This window comes from Mus caroli, chromosome 7, assembly GCF_900094665.2.
Source record: "Mus caroli chromosome 7, CAROLI_EIJ_v1.1, whole genome shotgun sequence".
Taxonomy (NCBI): Eukaryota; Metazoa; Chordata; class Mammalia; order Rodentia; family Muridae; genus Mus; species Mus caroli.
Genome location: NC_034576.1, coordinates 118636719 through 118662938, shown reverse-complemented (window position 1 = coordinate 118662938; position 26220 = coordinate 118636719). Strand labels below are relative to the sequence as shown.

General features: G+C 37.9%; 1 protein-coding gene across 1 annotated transcript in view; it reads left to right on the top strand.

Annotated features, from left to right (window-relative positions):
* Pik3c2a (phosphatidylinositol-4-phosphate 3-kinase catalytic subunit type 2 alpha) overlaps nt 1-26220 on the top strand; it is a 95023-nt gene that overhangs the window by 9819 nt on the left and 58984 nt on the right. Inside the window, exons 3-4 of the mRNA XM_029479584.1 lie at nt 8216-9346; nt 20750-20853. Of these exons, the coding sequence (XP_029335444.1) occupies nt 8279-9346; nt 20750-20853 (1172 nt within the window). The 5' untranslated portion in view covers nt 8216-8278. The remainder of the gene's footprint in view (nt 1-8215; nt 9347-20749; nt 20854-26220) is intronic.

Below are 26220 nucleotides of genomic sequence, written 5' to 3'. Positions count from 1 at the left end.
AGCTGACATTAAAATCAATAGTAATCCTCCTGCCTCTGGCTCCTGAGTGCTGCAAGTGCAAGTGTTAGACACCATGCCGGGTTTACCTGGTTTTAAGATCATGAAGAATCTTGGGGAAACTTTTTTTTAAAAAGATTTATTTATTTATTTATTATATGTAAGTACACTGTAGCTGTCTTCAGACACTCCAGAAGAGGGAGTCAGATCTCGTTACGGATGGTTGTGAGCCACCATGTGGTTGCTGGGATTTGAACTCCGGACCTTCGGAAGAGCAGTCGGGTGCTCTTACCCACTGAGNGTTACGGATGGTTGTGAGCCACCATGTGGTTGCTGGGATTTGAACTCCGGACCTTCGGAAGAGCAGTCGGGTGCTCTTACCCACTGAGCCATCTCACCAGCCCCCAATCTTGGGGAAACTTAGTTTTTCCCATGCCTCATTTTTTCCCCCCTAGCATCCACCTCCCCAATGAAAGGATTCTGTTTTTCTGTCTCACAAACTATCTAAACTCAGCATGTTTGTTTGTTTTTTAATTTTTTAAGATTTATTTATTATTATACATAAGTACACTGTAGCTGTATTCAGACACACCAGAGAGGGCATCAGATCTCATTATGGGTGGTTGTGAGCCACCATGTCATTGCTGGGATTTGAACTCAGGACCTTTGGAAGGTCAGTCAGTGCTCCTACCCACTGAGCCATCTCCAGTCCCAGCATGTTTGTTTAAATCAAACCACTTCTAACATTTCCACTGTCACCATCCTTAATGCCAAGTCATTGTTAGTCCCCTCATTTCTCTGCATATTTGTCTATTGGATCTCCCTGTTTCCCTCCCTCTCTTTGCCAAGAAACCCACTACCCTTTCCATGTTATACAAAACTGTCTGTTATTGAGCTATACTCCAAGCCCTCCATTTTTATTTGTTATTTTCACAGAACAGTAGGAATTTTTGAACAGTGTAAATTCATGTGCATAAACTTTATCTTTGTCTTTCTGTTACACTGTTAAGTGTCTCCAACACTACACACCCTTATTGTCAGATTTTTTCAAGGTTCTTTGAAGGAGGACAGGGAGGTTTGACATGTAATCTTAATGATTAAACTTTTTTTTTCTTTTGTGGCTAGACATTGAAACTGAAGCCTATAGCCTCAGCTAACTTAATTTATTCTCCATCTTTATCAAAACATTTCACCAGATCCACAAAGTAAAATTAAGTTTGATTCAAATGAAAAACTTTAATTGTGTCAGACTGTAAGGCAGAAATATTACTACACATTTAATTTAAATTTAGAGGAAAGAATTAAAATTTGCAAATAAGGTTTGATGTTGAAATGCTGGTGTTTGAGTAAATCTTACCATTAGTGCCTAACCACTTCATTTACTTGAGAAATTGGTTCCCTGAGAAGTGAAATGCCTAATCAAAGCTGAAGTGCAGCTAGGATAAAAAACCCAGTAATCAGTCTCTACCAACTGTGCCTATGCAATGAAGGCACAGTTGGAAGAAAAAGCATGGTCCCTAAAACTCATATGAGAATCCCTGGTTGCCAATACTCCAGGTATACTGGAGTTACACACTGACAGTCAGAACAACACATTCTTACTTCACAGGGAAAACTACAGAAGTTCCACGTTGGGAACATTCCTGGACTTTGCTCTACATGCTCTGTTCCTTGGCTGATTTTAATCTATCCTTTCCTTGTAATAAACCATTAACCACAAGTGTAACAGCGAGTGTTCTGTACATTTTATGTATCCTACCAGATTATCAAACCTAAGGGTGGTTTGGGGAACTCTGCCTTTCAATGTAAGTTTATGTATGACATGAGGATAGTCTTATAGGCATTATGTATGCCTTCAGAGGTGAGATGATAATAAAGAAGGTAAGGTAGATCTGAAACACAAAAGATAGGAAGAAGGACTGAAGAACGTTTTAGAGACAGGACAGGTTGGTTAGAGAGACTGACAACAGAGTTCTACAGGATGACAGTGTTCAGAATCCATATTTAGCTGATGAGCTGTTACCGTTCTTTTTCAGTTATTTTTTATCTATTTATTTGCTATCTACCATGCTCAGGTGTTTTGTTGTTGTTGGGTTTGTTTTTTTTGTTTTTGGTGGTGTTGGTTTTGATTTTTTGAAACAGAGTTTCTCTTTGTAGTTTTGACTGTCCTGGAACACTACCAGGCTGGCCTCAAACTCATAAAGATCTGCCTGTCTCTGGCTCCCATGTGTTGGGACTAAAGTTGTGTGCCACTACACCAGACTCCATCTTACTTTTTATGTGGATGCTAGAGATTTGAACTTAGGTCCTTCTACTGAGCAAGCACTCTTACCCCCTAAGTCATCTCTCTAGCTCCATAAATACATTGTTTACAGAATATTAAGTTTATCATTCTAGAATATTGTTAAATGGAAGTTACATACTCTTTATTTATTTTTTTTTTTTGATTGGATATTTTCTTTATTTACATTTGAAATATTTTCCCCTTTCCAGGTCTCCCCTTCGGAAGCCTCTTATCCCCTCTCCCCACCCCCTGCCTCTGGTTACATACCTTTTAAAAGTTACATAACATACAAAAGTTATGAAGATGGCTAGGGATATAACTCAGAGGTAGAGCAGTTGGCCTCAAATATCTTTGGTTGTTTTTTTTTTTCTTTCATTTTTCCTTCCTTCCTTCCTTCCTTCCTTCCTTCCTTCCTTCCTTCCTTCCTTCCTTCTTTCCTTCTGTTTTTGTTGTTTTGGGTTTGGGGTTTTGGGCTTTTCAAGACCGGGTTTCTCTATGTAGTCTTGAGTGTGCTGGAACTTACTATGTAAACTAGGCTAGCCTCAAACTCTCAGAGTTCTGCCTGCCTCTGCCTCTTGAGCATTGGGATTAAAGGTATGCACCACTACCATCAGGCTGGTTTGATTTCTTATGTTGCAAAAAATTAAAATAAAAATTACATTAAGTTAAAAAGGATAAGGTAGCTTTTATGTAAAGGCCGTAGATTATCTATAGACTTAAATAAAAAGAATATCTCTTTTCTTCCCAAATAGTGAGCATTTGAATTGCTTTTCTGCCTTGAGGAAAGAAATGGCTGTTGGGGACTGTTTTATCATGCATCTTGTTACTGTGCAGAAGTTATAATGCTTGTTTGCCCTTTTTTCCTGCTAAGTCTTTTCTTCTAAACTATGACACATGTGACAATGCAGGCTGTAATCCCAGTAGCATTAACCTATAATCCCAGCAATTTGGGGAAAAGAGGCAGGAGGATTAAAGTTCATCCTTAATGTGGGCTCTGCTACTTGAAACTCTGTATCAAAGAACCTAAAATGCTGGGCAGTGGTGGCGCACACCTTTAATCCCAGCACTCAGGAGGCAGAAGCAGGCGGATTTCTGAGTTCGAGGCCAGCCTGGCCTACAGAGTGAGTTCCAGGACAGCCAGGGCTACACAGAGAAACCCTGTCTCGAAAAACAAAACAAAACAAAACAAAGAACCTAAAACAAAGGCGAACTAGTCTCTTGTGATAAGTAAGTGTAAAATAAACACTTAATATTAAAAGAAGAAAATACACTATTCACTTTCATATTATCTGTGATGTGGTAATTTGGATATAGTAGAAAAATATGTTGTTAAAATTATTTCATCTATTTGTTTTAATAAAATTGTTAACATTTTAAAATCTTCATTTAAATTCTGTCTTCCATTTTATTTTTGTGATAATTAGTGTTTAATACCAAAGTACTTGGTTTCTCCTTTTAGATGACTTCCTCCTTCCCATGAATTAGAGATAGAATATTCTCTTTTCATCTACTGGTATTTCCCTCTTTAACAGAGATGGAACAACTATTTTTAGTTCTCTGTTGCCATATTCCTTCTAGTGTTCAAGATAATTGCCTCTCTCTATTTATTCTGAACCCAATCATCTGGTTTTTTTAAGTAAAGGGTGAATTTTTTTTTGTTTTGTTTTTTGACAGCATCTATATATCTCTAGCTCTACATAGATGGAAATATGTAGATACTTACCATGATTTTTATTAAGCATTAGTAACTACAACTTCCACAATTGTGTGTGTGCTGTGTGTGTATAGGCCAAAAGCCAACCTTGGGTGTCTTTCCTCAGGTGCTGTCCATCTTTTGTTTGAGACAGAGTCACTCACTGGAAGTTGACTGAGTAGGCTAGGCTGGCTAACCAGTAAGCACCAGGGATCCATCTACCTGTAACCATCGCCCCAGTCCTGGGATTACAAGCCTGTACGGTCATGCATGGGTTTTTTAAGTGGATGTGGGGTTTTGAGATCAAACTTAGGCCCAAATGGCAAGCACTTTCCTGACTGAGCTGTCTTCCCGGTTTTATAATATTTCTAATAGTGGCATAATTGGCTCCAGATCATTGTCATATTAGAATAGTGTCTAGTTTTGTTTTTTAAGTGATTTTATTGCCTGAGTATTTAAGACAGATTTATGCAACTAGAGCAGAGGCTATGGATGACTCATACTTACAAATGAGAGGAGGACCTCCTTAATTTTATAATAATGAGCCAATGAAATTGGTCTGTCACAGGTGAAATTTAGCATCCTCATCATTTCTGACCCTCAAGATGCCTGGAGGCTGAGACTGCTTTCTTAATCAAATGGTAGAGATCCTCAGGGAGGTCGGGGGCAAGGCCTTTGGACTTGAGGATTCTTAAATTTTTATGTCACACCATAGGTCCCTCAGGATCACACCGATTTCTGAAGGTATCAGGCCTTTCTTGGCCATTTTGTAAATATGCTCCTGACACATCGCCAGGTGGGGATGTAGGCAGTAAAGTAGTAGAGCAGAGCCAACTTGGACAGGTCCTTTCAGGAGGCATGTATTTAAACCATGATGGTGGCTGGCAGCGAAAAGAGTTGTGTCTGTTGTTAAACTACAATCATTGCTTCTTCATTTTCTTAGTATCTTGTGACTTTAAGTTTTTTAAATCGTGTATTCAACAGAGTTTAGAAAACAACCTCTAAGAATTGGCTTTCTTTTCAGGAGTTGTCTTTCTCTTAAACCATGTAAGTGCCGAAAACTTAGGTTGTCAGGTTTTGTTGCAGGTGCCCTGTTTCTTGTTGGGATTTTTGTTTTGTTTTGTTTTGGTTTTGTTTTGTTTTTTTAAACAAAGTCTGGCTATATAGTGTAAGCTGGAATGGGAACTCATGGCTGGCACCCCTGAAGCTTCCTGGAACCTCATTCTCCAGTGTTCTTTAGGGAGCCAACAAGGCTTGGCTATGTTGAATTGTTAAGATCAGAAAGCATTTAGATGAGTAACAAGACTGACTTGTTTTATTTTTCTGGAGGTTTAAATTTAAATTGTAAATGAATGTCTGCCACAGAAGGAGCAAGGAGCTTTTAAATGAATTCCTTTGTTTTAGGGTATGCTAATGGTGTCCAAAAGTTTGATTGACTAGTTTAATTACCCTCTTCTAGAGAATTTTAAAGTAGCTATAGTAGTGAACAGCCAGGGGTTACCATGAAAGTTAGTGATAAATATTAATTATTACATTAGTTCTTTAATCAGACTTTTAATTTTTTATCTATAAGATGAGGCACTTTGAAACATTTTTACTTGTAAAAGATCATGTAGCTCCTTCCTTTTTAATTAAGAGAAAAGAACAATACTTCTTTGGGGGCTAGTGAGATGGTTCAGTGTTGTAAAAGCACTTGTTCTTGCAGACGACCTGGATTCCATTCCCAGCACCTGTATGGCAGCTCACAATCTGTGACTCCAGTTCCAGGGGATTCAATGATTTTTGGAAACCTCCATGTGTACAAGGCGTGCATGTGATCCACAGATATACATGTAGGAAAACACTCATACAGGAAAAAAAGATAAAATAAAATTAACAAGAATTTAAAATTGGGGGCTGGTGAGATGGCTCAGTGGGTAAGAGCACCTGACTACTCTTTCCGAAGGTCCAGAGTTCAAGTCCCAGCAACCACATGGTGGCTCACAACCATTCGTAACGAGATCTGGCGCCCTCTTCTGGAGTGTCTGAAGATAGCTACAGTGTACTTACTTAAATAAATAAATCTTTTAAAAAAAAAAAAAAAAAAAGAATTTAAAATTTAGCCGGGCATGGTGGCGCAACCTTTAATCCCAGCACTCGGGGAGGCAGAGGCAGGCAGATTTCTGAGTTCAAGGCCAGCCTGGTCTACAAAGTGAGTGCCAGGACAGCCAGGGCTACACAGAGAAACCCTGTCTNGAAAAAAAAAANAGAGAGAGAGAGAGAGAGAGAGAGAGAGAGAAAGAAAAGAATTTAAAATTTTGTTAAACCCTATAGGTGGTACAACANNATGAACTAACCAGTACCCCGGAGCTCTTGNCTCTAGCTGCATATGTATCAAAAGATGGCCTAGTCGGCCATCACTGGAAAGAGAGGCCCATTGGACATACAAACTTTATATGCCCCAGTACAGGGGAACGCCAAGGCAAAAAAAAAAAAAATGGGAATGGGTGGGTAGGGAAATGGGGGAGAGGGGGGAGGGTATGGGGGAACTTTTGGGATAGCATTGGAAATGTAATTGAGGAAAATACGTAATAAAATATATATAAAAAAATTTTGTTAAATGTGAATCAGTGTTTTGTATACATGCATACACCTGGTGTCTGGTGTTACAATCAGAAATGAGTTTGGATCCTCTGGAACTAGAGTGATAGTTCTGAGCCTTTGTGTTGGTGCTAGGAATTGAACATGGGTCCTGGAGAAGAGCAGCCATTACTAAGCCATTACTCTAGCTCCTTCCCTGATCCTTTTTTGACAAGGTCTCATGGTTTTGGTTTTCCTTTTATTGAAAAATAGATGGCTTTTTTTTCTTACATAATCTATCCTGATTACAGTTTTCCCACCCTTTATTCTTTCCAGTGCCTCCTACCACTCCTCCCCCCCACCCCCAAAAAAAATCTGGTTCATTTCCTTTCTGTCCCTCTATAAGAAAACAAACAGGCTGGAGAGGTGGCTCAGCAGTTAAGAGCACTGGCTGCTCTTCCAGAGGTCCTGAGTTCAATTCCTAGCAACTACTTGGTGGCTCATAACCACCTGTAATTAGATCCAATCTAGTGTAGACTCATATACATAAAATAAATAAATCCTTTTTTAAAAAAGAAACAGGCTTCTAAGGGAAAATAATAAAAATATAACAACAAAAATATAAGATAAAACAAAAACTATCAGATCAGGGTTGAACAAAACCAAAAAACAGAAAGAGAAGAGCACAGGCAAGAATCAATGTTGGCCTTGAACTGTCAGTGTAGCTGAGGATGATCTAGAATCCCTGATTCTTCTACCTCCATTTAGAATGGTTTTCTTAGATGCATATTTTCATTTACTGTGTAGAAAAGGCTTAAGCTCTAATTTTTTTTATGAAAACATATTTTAAGGATAACTTTTATAGTGATTTTAACTGTATAATAAGTGTAATCAAACTGTATGATAACTTTTGAGTTACGATAGAATTTTTGAGTGAAATATTACAGCTCTTTATAATTTTAAAGCTTGCCCTACTATTCTAAGCTATGCTACTTCGTACATTTTTAACATTTCTGGGGTATAACAAAGGCTTCAGTAAGTTTTTAATAGATTTTGATCAAGTAACAGTTGTCTATTTTATTGACTGATAAAGTTTGCTCTTGAGCAGTTTCACAAATACCAAGAAGATCATTACTATTTTGACTTTTTGTTGCATAATTATAAGCCTTGCCTTGGAAATATGTGAATGGCACTCACGTAATTTCATGCCAGGAATAAAGCTAGAGTGCCACTGGGAAATGACGACCATTTTGACAGTGGACATGACACCTCTTTAACTTCATTTACTGTGCCAAGTAGTTTGATAACTCAGGAAATGGGATAAAGTAAATGTGTTGTTTCTGTGTCTTCTGAACCCAAGAGTGGATAAGGTGTTATGAGCCTTTACATTAGGATTTCATGAAACCTTTCATTGTTTTTTATTTAATGTGTATTTTTGTAAGTAGCTTCAAAAAATTTACTTACTTGTGTTTTGAGACAGCATACTACTAAGTAGTACTGACTGACCTGGAACTCATGATAGACCATGCTGGTCACAAACTCAAGAGATCTTCCTGCATCTTCCTCTTAAGTGTTGGGATTATTATAGATGTTTGTTACCACACCCAGCAGGAATAGGTTTAAACAAAATAAATTTGTGTTTAGAAAATCTAACTGACTGTTATGTTTATTTGTCTGTGTAGGTCCTGGTATTTTGGAAGCTACAAGAAAAAAAGATTAAGAGGTTTGTTCTCTTTTTTGTGGACATGGCTCAGATTTCCAACAACAGTGAATTTAAACAATGTTCATCTTCACATCCAGAACCAATAAGAACCAAAGATGTGAACAAAGCAGAAGCGTTACAGATGGAAGCAGAAGCCTTAGCAAAACTGCAGAAGGATAGACAAATGACTGACAGCCCAAGAGGCTTTGAGCTGTCTAGCAGCACCAGACAAAGAACACAAGGTTTTAACAAACAGGATTATGATCTCATGGTGTTTCCGGAGTTGGATTCCCAAAAAAGAGCAGTAGATATTGATGTAGAAAAGCTCACCCAAGCTGAACTTGAGAAGATATTGCTGGACGACAATTTTGAAACTAGAAAAACTCCTGCATTGCCAGTTACTTCTGTTCTGAGCCCTTCATTTTCAACACAGCTGTATCTTAGACCTAGTGTTCAAAGAGGCCAGTGGCCCCCTGGATTATGCGGGCCTTCCACATACACTTTACCTTCTATTTATCCTTCAGCATACAGTAAACAGGCCACATTCCAGAATGGCTTCAGTCCAAGGATGCCCACTTTTCCATCAACAGAGTCTGTATATTTAAGACTTCCTGGACAGTCTCCATATTTTTCATATCCTTTGACACCTGCCACACCATTTCATCCACAAGGAAGTTTACCAGTCTATCGTCCACTAGTCAGTCCTGACATGGCAAAACTATTTGACAAAATAGCAAGTACCTCAGAATTTTTAAAAAATGGGAAAGCGAGGACTGATTTGGAGATAGCAAACTCGAAAGCTTCAGTCTGCAATCTACAGATATCTCCAAAGTCTGAAGACATCAATAAGTTTGATTGGTTAGACTTGGATCCTCTGAGTAAGCCTAAGGTAGACTATGTGGAGGTGTTAGAACATGAAGAAGAGAAGAATAATCCAGTTTTGCTAGCAGAGGATCCTTGGGATGCTGTTCTTCTTGAAGAGAGATCTCCAAGTTGTCACCTAGAAAGAAAGGTGAATGGAAAATCCCTTTCTGGGGCAACTGTAACAAGAAGCCAGTCTTTAATCATTCGGACAGCTCAACTTACAAAAGCCCAGGGCCAAGTATCTCAGGTATAGTCTCTCCTTGCTAACTTCTTAAATTCAGTAGTAAAACAGAGTGTATATTTGTGTGAATCATTTGTTAGGAAAAAAAAAAGGTCTTTATAATCTTGCTTTTCTTTGCTTCCAGGCTGCTTTGGTTCTTTTGTTGTGTGGCAAAAGATTAAAGATTAAGCCAACTGAAAATTTGCTTATTTTTTTGTAAGATTATAAAAACCTAGTTAGGCCGGTCTGGTAGCACTCACCTCTAATCCCAGAATTTAGAATGCAGAGGCAGGTGGATCACTGTGAGTTTGAGGCCAGCCTGTTTGACATAGTGACTATATAGCCAAAGCTACCTAGAGAAACTTTGTCTCAAAACACAAAAAACAAGCAAGATCAGCCTTGTTGAAGATTTATCCTCAGTGAAGTGAGTTGAAGATATTCTTAGTCTCTCTCTATTATATGTGAACCTTTCTTTTCCTTCTATTTTCAAGGCCAGAAAGGAGTTTATTATACAACTTCCAACACATTTTCTTTTGTTATTAAATCATGAGAGACACAAAGAAAAACATAACTTCAGAGAAACAGAGAAACAGGAAAAGGGCCTGTTTAACTGATTCTCCTTTTTTTTTTTTTTTTTTTTCCGAGACAGGGTTTCTCTGTATAGCCCTGGCTGTCCTGGAACTCACTTTGTAGACCAGGCTGGCCTCGAACTCAGNTTTTTTAAAGATTTATTTTTATTTCACATGTGTGGGTGTTTTGCCTCCTTATTGTCTGTCATAGAATTTTCCCCACATATGTGCAATACATGTGGAGGTCAAAAGAGGGCATCAGTTGTGAGCCACCATTTGGGTGCTAGGGACTGAACCTGGTCATTACCAGTGCTCTTAGCTCCTTTGAGACAAGGCTCAAACTGCCCTGAAACTTGGAACGGCTATCCCATAGAGCCTGCCAAGGTGCTGGGATTACAGGTTTAAGACATTGTTAGCTAAGGGGTAACTGCAAATATTAAAGTTTTGCTCAAAAGAGAGTCAGGCACAGTTTAGAATTTTCCTTTTCAAACATACCATTTCAAATATTTTGCTTTTATATTTGTAGACCTTGGAAATATTTAAGGATTAAAAAAGAAAAACTTTGCAGGGCGTGGTGGCACACGCCTTTAATCCTAGCACTTGGGAGGCAGAGGCAGGCAGATTTCTGAGTTTGAGGCCGGCCTGGACTACAAAGTGAGTTCCAGGACAGCCAGGGCTACACAGAGAAACCCTGACTCGAAAAACCAAAAAAGAAAAAGAAAAACTTTAATCCCACCTTTAGGAAGTTCACACCTTTAATCTCAACATTTAGGAAGTAGAGACAGACAGATCTCTTGAGTTTGAGGCTACCCTGGTTTGTATAGCAGTTTCCAGGTCCACTAGGGCTTCATAGTGTCTGCCTCAAAAAGAGAGAGAGAGGGAGAGAAGGGGAGAGGAGCAGTATATCTGAGTGGATCCTAAGGTAATTTTGTGTATAGTTTGTTGTTTTTTTGGTTATAGAGTTTCTCTCACTATGTAGCCCAGTCTGCCTTGAATTCATGCTCTTCCCAAAACCTAAGGATTTGTGTTTCAGACAGGTACAGGTATACCCAACTATGAATACTATTTTCCATAACATTTTTCATTCCTACCAATAATGTATGAAGGTTCAGGCTTCTCTTCGTTCTTTTCAGTGCTTACTATTTTCCATTTTAAGTTGATGTTGATTATTCTTTCATGGCTTTTGTTTTTCTGTGGTATTATGGGTCAAACCCAGGGCCTTATGGAAGCTTAGCAAGCTTTCTACCACTGAACTATACTCTAGGCCTCCATGTTATGGTTTTACTGGCCATCTCTGTGTCATTTTGATGGCCTATTTGTTCATTTGTATAAGACACTACTCTCTAAACTCACTATGCATCTCATGCTATCATCAAACTGTTTGCAATCCTCCTGCTTCAGCTTCCCAAGCACTGGGATTATAAATGAGTCACCATGTCAGGCTGAGAAATATCTATTTAAGATCTTTGTCTACTTTTTAAAAATAGAATTATTCATAAAAAATGAAGCAAAAGATTCAAAGTAGAAAATGCCCAAATGTTGAACTAAAGAATGGGTTAACAAGCCAGGCAGTGGTGGCACACGCCTTTAACCCCAGCACTTGGGAGGCTGATTTCTGAGTTCGAGGCCAGCCTGGTCTACAGAGTGAGTTCCAGGACAGCCAGGCTACACAGAGAAACCCTGTCTTGGAGGGAAAAAAAAAAAAAAAAAAAAAGAATAGTATATCCATGCAATGGAATACTCTTAGAAAAAAATGAATGAAATCCTGACACTTAATACATAAATCTTGAAAATATGCTGAGTGTGGGATTGAGGGTTTAGCTTAGTTTCAAGGCTCTCTAGGTTTATTGCCCACCAGCAGGAAAAACAAACAAAACCAACATGCTGATAGAAACTAGATTTAAAAATTCTGGTGCCACATGTCTGTAATCTCAGAATTTAAGAGGCTGAGTCAGAATGATTGCCACAAGCTCTGATGCTAGTCTGAATTACATAGTGAGTACTAGACTAACCATGGGTAAGACCTTATTTTAGAACTAACAACAGCAACAGCTCCACTGTGCATGTATTGTATAATTCCAGTTATATGAAGCATTCTTAAGAAGCAATTGAAGGACTGGAGAAATGGCTCAATAGTTAAGAACACTGGTCCTTTCCAGAGGACCTGGGTTCAATTTCCAGCATCCATATGGTGACATACAATAGTCTATAATTCCAGTCCCAGGGGATCTGATGCCTTCTGTCTTCTAGAGACACCAGACATGTAAATGATGTACAACATACATACAGACAAAATACTCGTGCATTAAATGAGTAAATAATTTTTAAAGGGGGCAAACTTGTGAAAAAGGAAGCAGAATAGTGTCTGAATGGGTTCGATTGCTGTGTATGGAATGGCAGAAGAGTCCATGCTCTTTGAAGTAATGAAACCATTCTGAAATTGTTGATGATTGCAGAAAATTTTGAAATGTCATAAAAGCTACAGAATTATACAGTTTTAAATGATTATAATTATGACTTTTATGGTCTATGAATTTTTCCTAAAATTTTTAAGTGAGGAGAGGGGAAGAAGGGGTTAGTTGTCCCCAGATCTTTTACTTTGTACTGTAGGGCACTAATGAGTACATGGTCTTTTTAATAGCAGTTTCATTTTGTAGGTTAAACATGATGGAAAGTAATTCTGTGTATGGTGCTACTAGTCATGGCTTGAGATGTCAGCTGTTGGTAGTTGTTTGATAAGGACAGCTACCTGGAGCCAACTCACTTTGGGGCAGTAGAAAATTATAATCTCACTATCAAAGAAAAAGTGAGCCTTTGATCTTAAAGGGAACTTAGATGTTTTATCATTTATGGTGAAAATACTGAAATTCTTTCTCTTGTCCTTTGGAAATACTACTACATTACCAGCTGTATGTACTTACCCTGTTTTGTAAACTTATACTTAAGATGAAATAATTAAGGCCTGACATGGTGGCACTTGCCTTAAAGGCAGACACAGGTGACTCTTTTAAATTCGAGGTTAACCTGGTTAACGTTGTGAGTTGAGTCCTAGGTCAGCTATGGCTACACAACGAGACCCTGACTAAAAAAAATACTTTAATAAAATTAAAAGGTTTAGTAATTATCTTAAGTTGAAGTTCCTGGTTCTATACTGTTCAGGACTGGGACTTGGGATGTAAGAACTTAGATAGTTTTATTTAGGTTGTTTATATTCAAGATTGAACTCATGTTTGTTTTAGAAAGCTACTGAGACAGTTAAATTCACAAGGGCAGAGTAGTGTATCTGTATATTGGTAAAAGATGAAAAAAATGTGCTGTAAAGAAGTTAAGGAGCCGGGGGGGGGGGGGGGGGGGGGGGGGGGGAAGCCTTTAATCCCAGCACTTGGGAGGCAGAGGTAGGCGGATTTCAGAGTTCGAGGCCAGCCTGGTCTACAAAGTGAGTGCCAGGACAGCCAGGGCTACACAGAGAAACACTGTCTTGAAAAACCAAAAAAACAAAACAAAACAGAAAAAGAAGAAGTTAAGGAATTGTGTTAATATTTTAGTGTAATTCTGAAATTATAGTTGTCAGTTTTTGTAAGGTAGGTGGGAGAGTAGATAGGTAGTTAATAGGTAAGTAGATAGAAGAATTTGTAAAAGGACTAGTATGTAGGAGTGTTTGCCACCAAGCCTGACGACCTGATGCCAAGGACCTACGTGATGGAAAGAGAGATTAGATTTCCTCAAATTGCTTTGGTCTCCACACACACATTGGCTGGAGTTAGATGATTTATAAATGAAGTTAATGTAATTTTAAAGCCAAATGAGGTGTTGTGATTAGGGAGAGTTATGGATGAAATAAGACTGGCCACATGATAATAGCTGATGAAGCCAGATAGCCAGGCATTTACATTATTTTCCTTTTGTGTGTATTTCAGATTTTCCATAGTAACATTTTATTTGTCCAGGGGAAGGAAAGGGAATTACTTGTTAAAAGCAAAGATCTGGTGTCAGGATGTTTTGGAAGTAATAAGCTCCTTGTTACAGAAGATACTCAAACATGTACTAGAAAGCCAGCTCCGTAGATCTGCTTATATGTCATTATGCCCTGCACAAAGCTCAGGCCACTCAATTCTCATTTGGAATTAGGATGAAATAATGTGGAGTTTGAAAGGAAAGATAGTTTTTCAAAACTTCTCCTAAATTCTCCTGATGATACCTAACTCCCTTGAACTCTCTTGATGGAGGACTTGAAAGTTTTCTTACTCCTTAGAGGAGTCTATGAAGCTAGGGGTGTGGGAAGACAGATCGAAAACTAGAGCACTCTGGGAAAAGTTTCTGTAAGGCCATTAAACCATGATTAGATTGCAAAGACTAGTCACTTTCCAGCCTTGCCTTGATGAGGAAAAGAGTATGATATTTATGAATGTCTGCCTCTGTGAATCTTTTCCTGCTTGTTTTAAATATCAGTACCTTCCTGATATTTTCCTGTGTGGTTTCCTTCAGAAAGCATTGTGACAAAATGATGAGAATAAGTAGTTTCCTGAATATAAGGCTTGCCGCTGTCTGAGCCATCTGGTCTAGTAGTTGTCACAAACTTCAGAGATTAACTATTGAAGCTGCTCTGCATAAGCAGGGTTTGTTGTTTCTTTGCCCTGTTGGTGACAAGGATTGATCCTAAGGTCTCACACCTGCTAGATAAGTGTTCTACCACTGAGCTACCTCCCTAGTCCTTTTGTATGTATCCCTAGCCTTTTAAAAGTTTTTCACTCTAGCTAAGGCTTCAGACTTATGCTATCCCCTTTCCTTAGCTTCCCATATGTTGAGATTACCAGTGTGAACCATCACACCTGACTTGCAGGCAGTGTCATGTTTTAAATTAGTTAAATTGAGGTAGGATTAAAGAATAAGGAAACGGGTTAGTGAACTGTAGGTCAAAGCCAAGTAGGTAAAAGTAGCACAATTAGCTGACCTCAGCTAGTGCTGAGCACCCACAGCTTGACGAGTAGCACACTATTTACCCTGAAGGAGCTTAATCTATCTGCTAGGCCTTAGAGTAACTGAATGTGGCTGAGGAGGCATAATGTTGTTTATCCTCCTATTGTACACAACTATTGGAGCACATTCTCAGAGGGGTGCCAGCAAACCTGTGTCGTAAAAAAGAAGTCTTCAGGATCTACAAGTTAAGGCATCTGAGACCTGTTGACAAAATTACATTTTTTCCCAGAAAAAGAGAATATTAAATATATTTAAAGTTACTATTTTGGTCTGAAGGATTTTTATTTGTTTGTTTGTCTGGTTGGTTGGTTTGGTCTTTTTGAGGTAGTTTTGCTAATGCTATATAGGTTAGGATGGCATGGAACTTGATCCTCCTCTCTCTGCTTCCCCAAGACTGGGATTAACAGACTCGCAATACCATGCCTGGCCTTGATCACATTTCTTAATTTATGAACTAGTCATACTAGATAATTTATGAGATCCCTTTATTTAAAATAACATGATATATAATATTACATATGTATATAATATAAAGTTTGGAAAGTTGCCATTTAAAAGAGGATGCTAGCTTTTTTGTAGGGTGTGTGTGTGTGTGTGTGTGTGTGTGTGGTGTTGTTGTTGTGGTAGTTGTGCTTGTGCTAGGGATTGAAGACAGTACCTTGTGCATGCTACTGAGCTGCATCCCTTAGGAGGTTTTGTATTTTGAATGTGTATTTTCAAACTAATGCATAGAATAGGATCTCTGGAAAGGTATGGTGTTCTTGTAAAGCAATGAAATAGTAGTATAACAAATTTTCAATCCTATTAAATATTTTAAGTTTTCCTTTGTGTATGTTAGGGTAATAAAAACAGTGCGAGATTTGCATTAAGACAAGTGTTTGCTGCTGAAAGTTATATTTTATAGAAAATCCCAAAATCAAGCAGATTCTACCTTTTTTCCATGTAAATTAAGAGACTAGTGTAGTAACTTAGTTTTACATCTCAGTATCCATAAAAGTATAACAAGTTCAGATGGGGAAGAAAATTCAAATAGGAAAGTTTAATAATCTAATTATCTACAAGGAATCTATAGCTATTTCATAATAGTGACACTTGGGTTGCAAACATAATTATTAGAAGCATTCAATCTAAGTTTGATGTACAAAAAAGATCTTCATATTAAAGTTTCAAGCCTAGTTCATAAAAAGTTTTAAATTTTAATTTGCTATTTGTGTATATGTATATGTGCATGATTTTCTGCAGGAGTCCATTCTCCTTCTATATGAATCCCATGTATCTAACTCAGGTGGTTAGACTTGGCAGTAAGCACGCTTACCTTCTAAGTTATCTTACCTATCCCTTACTAATGTTTTTGAGATAGGGACTTGATATGTAGCTCAGGCTAGCCTCACTCTTTTTTTTTTCTTTTAAGATTTATTTATTTTACCTATGTGAGTACATATTCAGTGTCTTCAGACACACCAGAAGAGGGTATTGGATTCCATTACAGATGGTTGTGAGCCATCAGGTGGTTGTGGTTGCTGGGAATTGAACTCCAGGTCCTCTGGAAGAGCAGTCAGTGCTCTTAACTGCTGAGCCATCTCGCCAGCCCCCAATCTTTTCTAGATACCAAGATCTCATACAGTTTGTGAAATCTTGTGCTGATTTTACTTGTACACTGTGAATTCAATCCCCAGAACCTGTGTAGAGATGGAAAGAGAGAACTGACCCCACAGTGTTGTCCTCTCACCTCCATACATGCACAGTGACATTCATGTGCGCTCTCTCTCTCTCTCTCACACACACACACACACACACACACACTGACATCATACATATACATTATAATAAGAAAGTTTGTTTATGTAGCCCAAAAGGTAAAGAGAACATCAATTATGGGCAGATTTTGGAAACATTGGGGTGGGTCTTTCATGTGCTCACATACTGCTCAGTCTCTGCCTACTCACAAGTATTTCCCTGATGCTTATGCTTTCTGTTGGGAAACAGCCTTGCAAATACCTATTCTCTATAATTACTGCATGTACTTATGTGTTCATTTCCTGTTAGAAATTCTGTGTGTTAAAAACTCCACTCTAACGGATATTTTTCTACTCACTCAGCAGGCCTACTTCCTGCTTCCTCTTAGTGTCTTTTGTTTGGTTAATAATAATCTAAATACTTAAGTGCAGTTTTTGTGTGAGATCAAAACCAGGAAAGGAACAGCTTTAAAAAGCTGTTTTGGTACTTTAAGCTTAAATCAGATGTGGTGGTCAATAACTGTTTTAGTTAATTTGAACAGATTTCAGATATTTTAGAGGACAGATTAGATGGCATTCATAAAAGTGGTTTTGAAAGTTGGGTATGATAGCCCATAATTAAAATATTTGAGGCTAGAGAGATGGCTCCATGGTTAAGAGCATTTATTGTCCTTCAGAGGACCTGGTTTGGTTCCCAGCATCCATGTGGTAACTGACAGCTATCTGTAACTCAAATGTTTTGAATACTTGGCCATAGGGAGTAGCACTGTTAGGAGTTGTGGTCTTGTTGGAGGAAGTGTGTCACTATGGAGGTGGGCTTTGAGGTCTCCATATGCTCAACCTATGCCCAGTGTGACACAGTCTCCTGCTACCTGTGGATCAAGATATAAACTCTCAGCCCCTTCTCTAGCACTTTGTTTGCCTGTTCACCACCGTGTTTCCCATCATGATTATAATAGACTAAACCTCTGAAACTGTAAGCTAGCCTCAGTTAAATGTTTTCCTTTATAAGAGTTGCTGTGGTCACGGTGTCTCTTCACAGCAATAAAACTTTTATTCCAGTTCCAGGGCATTTGATTCCCTCTTCTGGCCTCCTCAGGCACCAGGCATTAATAAGTATGCAGGTAGAAAATACATGTACTTAAAATAAAAATGATAATAGTTAAAATAAATACAAATTCCAGTACTTGGAACACTAAGAAGATCAAGGCAATGTCTGAGGCCAGCCTAGATTATATAGTGAATTTGGGGTTAGCCTGTACTGTAGTATAGCAACATTCTATTTTAGAAACAACAATGTGGTTTTATAAGTGTGTCACTTGATGTTTCTAAAAGTTTATTGTATTAACAGCCTAACCTTACATATTATTGGCAGAATGTCCAACATTAATTTCATTTTATTTCTTTGAGGCAAGGTCTCATGTACCCTTGAACTCATCATACAGCTGCTGGACCGTAACTCCTGACTTCCTCCCTCTACCTCCCAAATGCCCGGATTATAAGCATGTATCACTATGCTGTTTTCAACCACTTCTTACCTTACCCCCCTTTTCCCTCATTAATTTTACAGAAGAAAGATTCAAAATATTCTTATTGTATAGGAAGCAATACATTTAGTTCTGAAAAGTAATATATTTAGAATACATTTGCTATAGTTTTTTTTTTTTTTCAGAATTGCTTTTATCCCATTTAATTTCTGAGTAATGTATCAGGAACTTTAAAACTTGTATTGGCATGTAGTTTTCCCATACAATATATAAATATGTTTTTTTCCAAGACAAGGTCTCACTCTGTAGCCAATGATAGATAGTTTCCTTATTATATACCCTGGGCTGACTTGTAGAGTCTTGCTGCTGTAGTCTCAGTAGTCTTATATCCAATGCTAAGATTATAGGTGTGGGCCACTAGGTCTGGCTTCCCTTTTAATATTCTCTTGTTGTTTTGAGTCAGGGTTTCTCTATGTGATCCTGACTGGCCAGGAACTTTTTGTATAGATCATGATTGCCTTGAACTCACAGAGCTCTACCTGCTTCTGTCTCTGTAAAATGCTAATAGTACTGAGATTAAAGGTGTGTGCCACTGGTCCCAACCCATGCAGTATTCTTGACATTTTTTTTTTTTAAATCAGAGAATATATTGATAGATTTTTGTTCTAAATATATCCCAGTTCTTCTAAGGGCCAATGTCCTCACAGATACTTTGTATGGGTACAGCAGGGAAGCTATCCTAGTTCAGCTTTCCTAGCAATCCTGAACAAACTTTTCTTACAATTTAAAAGAGACCTTTAACAATATAACAGGTTTTATGGTAAATACTGAATATCCTGTACAAGTGTCCTGTTTTAGTGAAACTGCAATTTCAGGAGTAGATCTCAGCCCATAGTATTAAACTGATGGAACTGCATACAAAGCATCTTGAAGATACTGGCCCTTAGAAGAACTTTTGTCACCTGGTTAGCCAAAAGGTCTACATTCTTTGATGCGGGTCTATTATTCAACAGTCTTCAAGGGAGTAAATGACCCTAAAGAACATCCATACCAAAACAGAAAGACAGACAAGCTTCAAAGGATTGAAGACCATGAAGTGAGGGGTGAATGAGAATGCATATTTAACTGTTAGGTTTGGTTTGTGTGGTAATTTTGTATTTGAGATAGGGTCTCACTCTGTAGAACCCAGGCTGGCCTGGAATTTCAGATTCTCCTGCCAGTTGAGAGCCACAATGCCTAGCTAAATTTTTATTGTAAGGATCTATTTTTGTTTTAGTTAGAGTTTTGTTCATGTTGCCCTTAAATTATTTATTTAAGCATCTTTGTAGACACCAAGAAAAATCTATTGATTTTTGAAGTTTATATGCTGTTTGTTTTCACATTTGTTTAGAGAGTGTGTGTGTGTGTATGCACAAAAGTCAGTAGGCAGTTTTCAAAAATCACTTATCTCTTTCTATCATATGGGATTAAACTCAAGTTTCTATGCATGGCAGCAAGTACCTTTACTTGCTGAGCCATCTTTCTCTTCCCACATATTTATTGCCATATGGAATATTGAACCCAGAGTCTATGCCATGTCTCTGCCACTGAGCTAAAACTTTGGTTCTTTATTCACTTTGTTTGGGTTGAAACTATTCCTAATTTTTAAAGGAAATTTATATTTGAAATTTGTACTAAATCAAATATTTCTTTTTTTTTTTTTTTTTTTTTTTTTTTGAGACAGGGTTTCTCTGTGTAGCCCTGGCTGTCCTGGAACTCACTTTGTAGACCAGGCTGGCCTCAAACTCAGAAATCCATCTGCCTCCGCCTCCCAAGTGCTGGGATTAAAGGCGTGCACCACCACGCCCGGCTTAAATCAAATATTTCTATGTTGTATATTAAAATACCTCTAAGTGAACTCTACTATTTGGCTGTTACTTGGTGGTAAATTGATCTCCCTAAATACTGTAAACAAATTCTGGCCAAATATAACTTATAAAAGACTGTTAGAATGTTTGCATATGCTTATTAACATAGAAAAACAATCCATTCTTCTAAAACTCATCTCTATATAAGATGCACTTTTCTTGGAATTTGAAGCTTGAGTTGAATATATAGACATCCCAAATGAGCTTGCTCTCTTCCTTTTCTTAAAACAGCTGAGTCTTCAGTTTCTAGCTTACTGAAGTGTTCAGAATGGAAAGGTATTTACTGTTCTAGCTGATCAGTGTAGCATGTTTTTAGTTTTATCAATAAAATAAAATGAGTTAAAACTAGGCTTAGTTGGTGATTTACCAGGATAGAATCCCCCTTTTTCTTGTGGCTTTTTGTTTTTCTGAGATGGGTTCTTGATTACATACAGGCTGGTCTTGAATTGGAGATCTTCCTGCCTCAATTGTATGCCAAGGTGTATGCCAAGAAATCAGTGTTTTTAGCTAGTTGTATTCATGCTTGTAATTCCCATGTTTGTGAAGCTAAGACAAGAGGATCACTGAAAGTCTGAGGACTGTATGAGTTATAGGCTAAGATGCTGTGTTAAAGCCAATAGAGAGCTCTCCGAGTAAATGATTCATCTTACCTCTCTAATTTTGTATAGCTTCATAAAACTGGCTTGTGGGGTGCTACTATGTAGCATTTTAGAGATCTTTGACTTTTAAAATAAAACCACTTTTTTGATTACAGAAAGACCCAAATGGGACCAGTAGTTTGCCAACTGGAAGTTCTCTTCTACAAGAATTTGAAGTACAGAATGACGAGGTGGCAGCTTTTTGTCAATCCATTATGAAGTAAGGAATTTTCTTTATAAATTTACAGATTCTTTAAATTAAAACAAAAAACTTCAGAGATGAGTAAGACAGAGGCAACATATCTCTGAGTTCTAGGCCAGTCAAGGCTACACAGTGAAACCTTGTCTCAAAAACCAACAAAACAATAACCAAAAGTTGCTACTTAATGTCAATCCTAAAAATGTTTAAGTTTTTTAAAAATTATTTCCTTCATGTGGCTAACATTTTGAAGCAAACAATTAATTGGCATATACCATAAGCCACAGATAAACTAGATCTTTACTTGTTAGGCTTCTAATATTTAAGGGGAAAAAAATATGAAGCCAGGAATGGATTTCTGATCCTATTAACAAGTGAAGATTTGCCTTGCATGTGTATTTCCATATACCTAGAAAGTGTCTTGTCTTGTTTTTAGACAAACTTCCATACTTCCATCTTCTCAAAAAAAAAAAAAATATATATATATGTGTGTGTGTGTGTGTATGTATGTATGTGTATATGTGTATGTGTGTGTGTGTGTGTGTAAGTAAGTAAGTATTTGTATGTATGTGTTTTGTTTTAGGAGACACCATTTCACTTTGTAGCTCAGGCTGGCCTCAAAATCTCAGTCTTCCTGCCTCAGCCTCCTGAGTTCTAGGTTTACAGGCATATATAACTATGCCCATTTTCTCACAAACTATCTAGCATTCAGAATGCTATCCCATTTATTTAGAAATACAGCTTTTAAGTATTTTCTCACTCTTGTATGTTTTGTACATTATTATTATTGTTTGTTTTGTTATTATTGTTTGAAAGATGAGGTCTCTAGCCCAGGCTGGCATCAGATTCCTCTGTAGCTGAAGATGATCTTGAACTTTTGATGTTCCTGCTTCCACCAAGGGCTAGGATTATGGTCATAAGCTACCACATCCAGTTTTCTGCAGTACTGAGGATGGAATCCAGGGCCTCAACCAACTAAGAGCTATATTTTCAGTCCTTGTACCATATTCTTTACAGATGGAAAAATTGAGTCCAAAGAAATACCCTATCACAGTTTTTCTCTGCTCTCAGTACAGAGGCACACCTTCTTTACCTCTGGTTAAATGTTTGCTTCCATTACATGATTGTACCAGGGCATGTGTTACATTCTTCTGTGAGATCTGGGGAACACACTCAAGTTGTCAGGTTTGTGCATCAAGTGCTTACCTGCTCAACTAGGTTGTCATCTCTGTTTTGCTTTAGGAAACAGGGAAGCCCTCACTCTGTAGCCCCTACTAGGCTGAAACATACTATGAAGACTATAGTGTCATTGAACTCAAGACAGTTCTTCTGTCTCAGCCTTCCTTGTGCTGGGGTAACAGATATATACCACTGCTACTGCTTTGAATTTTTTTTTTTAATTTTTAAATATTTAAATTCAATTTTTTATTTAAAAATTTGAAATTTGAAATTGATATATATATATATATGAATGTATATCACATATATTCAAATATTGAAATTTGAACTTAAACTTCGATCCTTTGCTTGTATTTCTCAAGTCTTATAGGTCTTACAGATCTGCCAACATGAAGGCTCAAATTTACAATTTACTACTTCCTTCAGATCCTTCAGACTTTCTGTCTTTCCTTTCTTTCCTTTTCTTACTATGTTCAACCTCCATGTGGTTTAACTTCATTTTCTCCTATTGTTAATGGGACTTTTGAAGAGATGGAGTATGGCAACTGACTATATTCTGGTGCTTTTGTTAGGAGAGAGGAAAAATGATTCTTAGCCAGACTGAGGAAAGTTATGCAAAGACTGAAGTAGCAAACTTCAAGGCTGAGAGGACAAAATCTGCTCTCTCATGCAGGGAAAGCAATTACCATCAGGGGCTTCATTCTGAATCTAGAGCTGTCTTTAGTAAAAAGATCTCCTTTTTAAGCAGGCCACGGGGGCCTCAGATCTGTTTTGAGTATATGTACCATTTAGTTAATGGTTAGGAATAATCTTTACCTTAATGGAAATAATCTGTTATATTTCTTACATAGTTTTTTTTTTTTTTCCAAACAAGTGCTATATGGTTTCCTTCATATTGCTTTTTACAAGTACTATACTTAAGCTTTGCAAGTTGGATAATTAAGTTCTTTATCTGCCTTTTGAATTGTAGACCTGTTTTCACAAAACTCCCAACTTTTTCTTTTTTTAAGATTGATTGATTTATTTTATGTACATGAGTACACCAATGCTCTCTTCAGACACACCAGGAGAGGGCATCAGATCCCATTACAGATGGTTGTGGGCCACCATGTGGTTGTTGGGAATTGAATTCAGGACCTCTGCAAGCGCAGTTGGTACTCTTAACTGCTGAGCCATCTCTCCAGCCCTAAACCTCCTAACTTTAAGTGTATACAGTAGTCTTTCTTTGGCTAAAACAGCTACATTCCATAACTCTCCAGTGGACGTTTGAAAACAAATACTGACATAAGCTCTATTTTGTAGAACGTATGCGTCTGAAAAAAATAAGTTTATAGGAGTCACTCAGGTGGCTTAGTAGGTAAAGGTGCTTGCTACCAAGCTGATGACCCAAGTTTGAATCCTGGAATCTACTCCCTTTGGTTGTTTTCTAGCCTCTACTTATACACCCTTTTCCCACATAAATTAAAAACAATAAATTTTTAAATTTCATTATTTTATGTGTAATGAGTGTTTTGCCTACATGTATGTAAGTATACCATGTGCATTCTCTGAGCCAGAAGATGATGTTGGATCACCCTGTGATTGGAGTTACAGTTGTGAGATGCCTGCCATATGGGTGCTGGGAGCTGAATCAGGTTATCTGCAAGAAAAGAAAGTGCTTTTAATCACTGTGAGCCAACTCTCCAGCCCCCCGCAGATAAATTTTTTAAGTTAAGAAAAAAATAAATGGTGATTTTGGGGCTGGTGAGATAGCTCAGAGGGTAAGAACACCCGACTGCTCTTCCGAAGGTCCGGAGTTCAAATCCCAGCAACCACATGGTGGCTCACAACCATCCGTAACGAGATCTGACTCCCTCTTCTGGAGTGTCTGAAGACAGCTACAGTGTACTTACATATAAATAAATAAATAAACAAACAAACAAATAAATAAAATGGTGATTTTTATATGATAGGGAATAATTTACCACCAATCTTAGCATCTTGAGCACATGATTATTTTCCTTCCCTTATTGGGTCACAGATTTTTCTTTTTTGCTTACTGGAAGTATTTTCAGATCATAGTTGACAGAACAGTAACTAGAACCGAATGAAGAGGCTGCCGTATTTATATATACACACACATACATACATACACACACAACGCTCGCACGCACACACACACACACACACACTTATGCTCAGAGTAACTTATATAATATGTAACTCTAGATGAACCAAATAGAAAATGAGTTCTTATATTTCTTTTTTGCTCTGGAAACATGGAGACTCGGCACATGTATTTCCTCAAAAGTGACTGCTTTTTTTTCCCAGCAGTTTCCTCACAACCCCAGTGGACTTTAAAAACATACATACATATGTATATTCATACATACATACATACATTCTCCCTCCCTCCGCATGTGTGTGTACAAATACACACACACATATACACAAATAGTCTCAGACCTTCCCCCAATGCTGGGAGTTGAACCCTGGACCTCACATATGCCAGACAAGCACTGTACCACTAACACTAAGGTTCTTGACTCTCTTTCCCACTCCCCCTTTGAGAGAAAAACTGGCTTTGTAGCCCAGGCTAGCCTCATTTATAATTTTCTACAATGACTTACTCTTGGGATTGAAGCAAGCATGCACAGAGCTGCTAAGCCACATGGTACCCAGTTTGTGCTTTTTAAAAAGTCTTCTAAAAATATTCATGCAATCATATTTTGATTAAGCTGTGAAGTCAGCATCAGTCTATTAGGCTGTTGTGTGTGCTTACAGTTGAAATTACAGTACATCTGTTTTAACAATTCAGTGCATATCTTAGGCCTGGACTTTGGTTGTTACCAGTTTTATCAATGAAATTAAAGAACTGAAATAGTGAAGGTCTTCTACTTTTGACTTAGGGCTGCCTTTCATTATATTTGCTTTATTTCTTTTTCTTGATAAAACTTACTAGATGTACTAGTTTTGGTTTAAAGAAAAGTTTTAAAAAGAATGTTGATATAGTAAGCTTGTTTTGGAATAATGAAGATTGAACCTAGGGCACTAGGCATGCCCTCTAGCACCGAGCTCCAACCCAGGCCTGGAGTTATTGTAGCTTCTATGTTTCTGTAGTACAAAATGAGAAACTATATTCTATACCTACCTTTTCTTTATATGTGATTCATATCTCATACTTATGCCATATAATGTTCTTTTTATTAGGGAATGTTAAAAGTATCATTGCAATATTGCATGCATACAAATAACATTGATCATACCCTCTCCCCCACAATAGTATCTTAATTCCAAGACATTCCAAATCTTTTCAAAAATTGACTTCATTTTTTAATTAATTGTTTGTTTGTTTGTTTGCTTATTTAGTGCTGTCTCCTGTAGTCCAATCTCACCTTGAATTTTCTGTAGAACCCAGGATGACATTAAACTGACAATCCTCCATTCTCAGTCATTTCTCAGATTTGATACATCTGTTCTATGAATTCTATTTCTTAATTTAATTTTTATTACATATTTTCTTAATTTACATTTCAAATGTTATCACCTTTCCTAGTTTCCTCTCCAAATATCCTCTATCCCCTTCTCCCTCCCCTGCTCCCCAACACATCTACTGCCACTTCTTGGCCCTGGCATTCCCCAATACTGGGGCATAGAACCTTCATAAGACCAAGGGCCCCTCCTCCCATTGATGACCGACTAGGCCATCCTCTGCTACATATGCAGCTAGAGACATGAGTCCCAACGTGTGTTTTCTTTGATTGGTGGTTTAGTCCCAGGGAGCTCTAGGGGTACTGGTTAGTTCATATTGTTGTTCCTCCTATAGGACTGTAAACCCCTTCAACTCCTTGGGTCCTTTCTCTAGCTCCTTCCTTGGGGACCCTGTGCTCCGTCTAATGGATGACTGTGAGCATCCACTTTTGTATTATCAGGCACTGGCAGAACCTCTCAGGAAACAGCTCTATCTGACTCCTGTCAGCAAGCTCTTGTTGGCATCCACAATAGTGTCTGCTTTTGGTAGTTGTTTATGGAATGGATTCCCAGGTGGGGCAGTCTCTGGATGGCCGTTCCTGATTTTAATGGGATTTCTTCCAGCTTCTCACCATTTACTTTGATGTTGGCTACTGGTTTGCTGAAGATTGCTTTTATCATGTTTAGGTATGGGCCTTGAATTCCTGATCTTTCCAAGACTTTTATCATGAAGGGGTATTAGATTTTTGTCAAATGCTT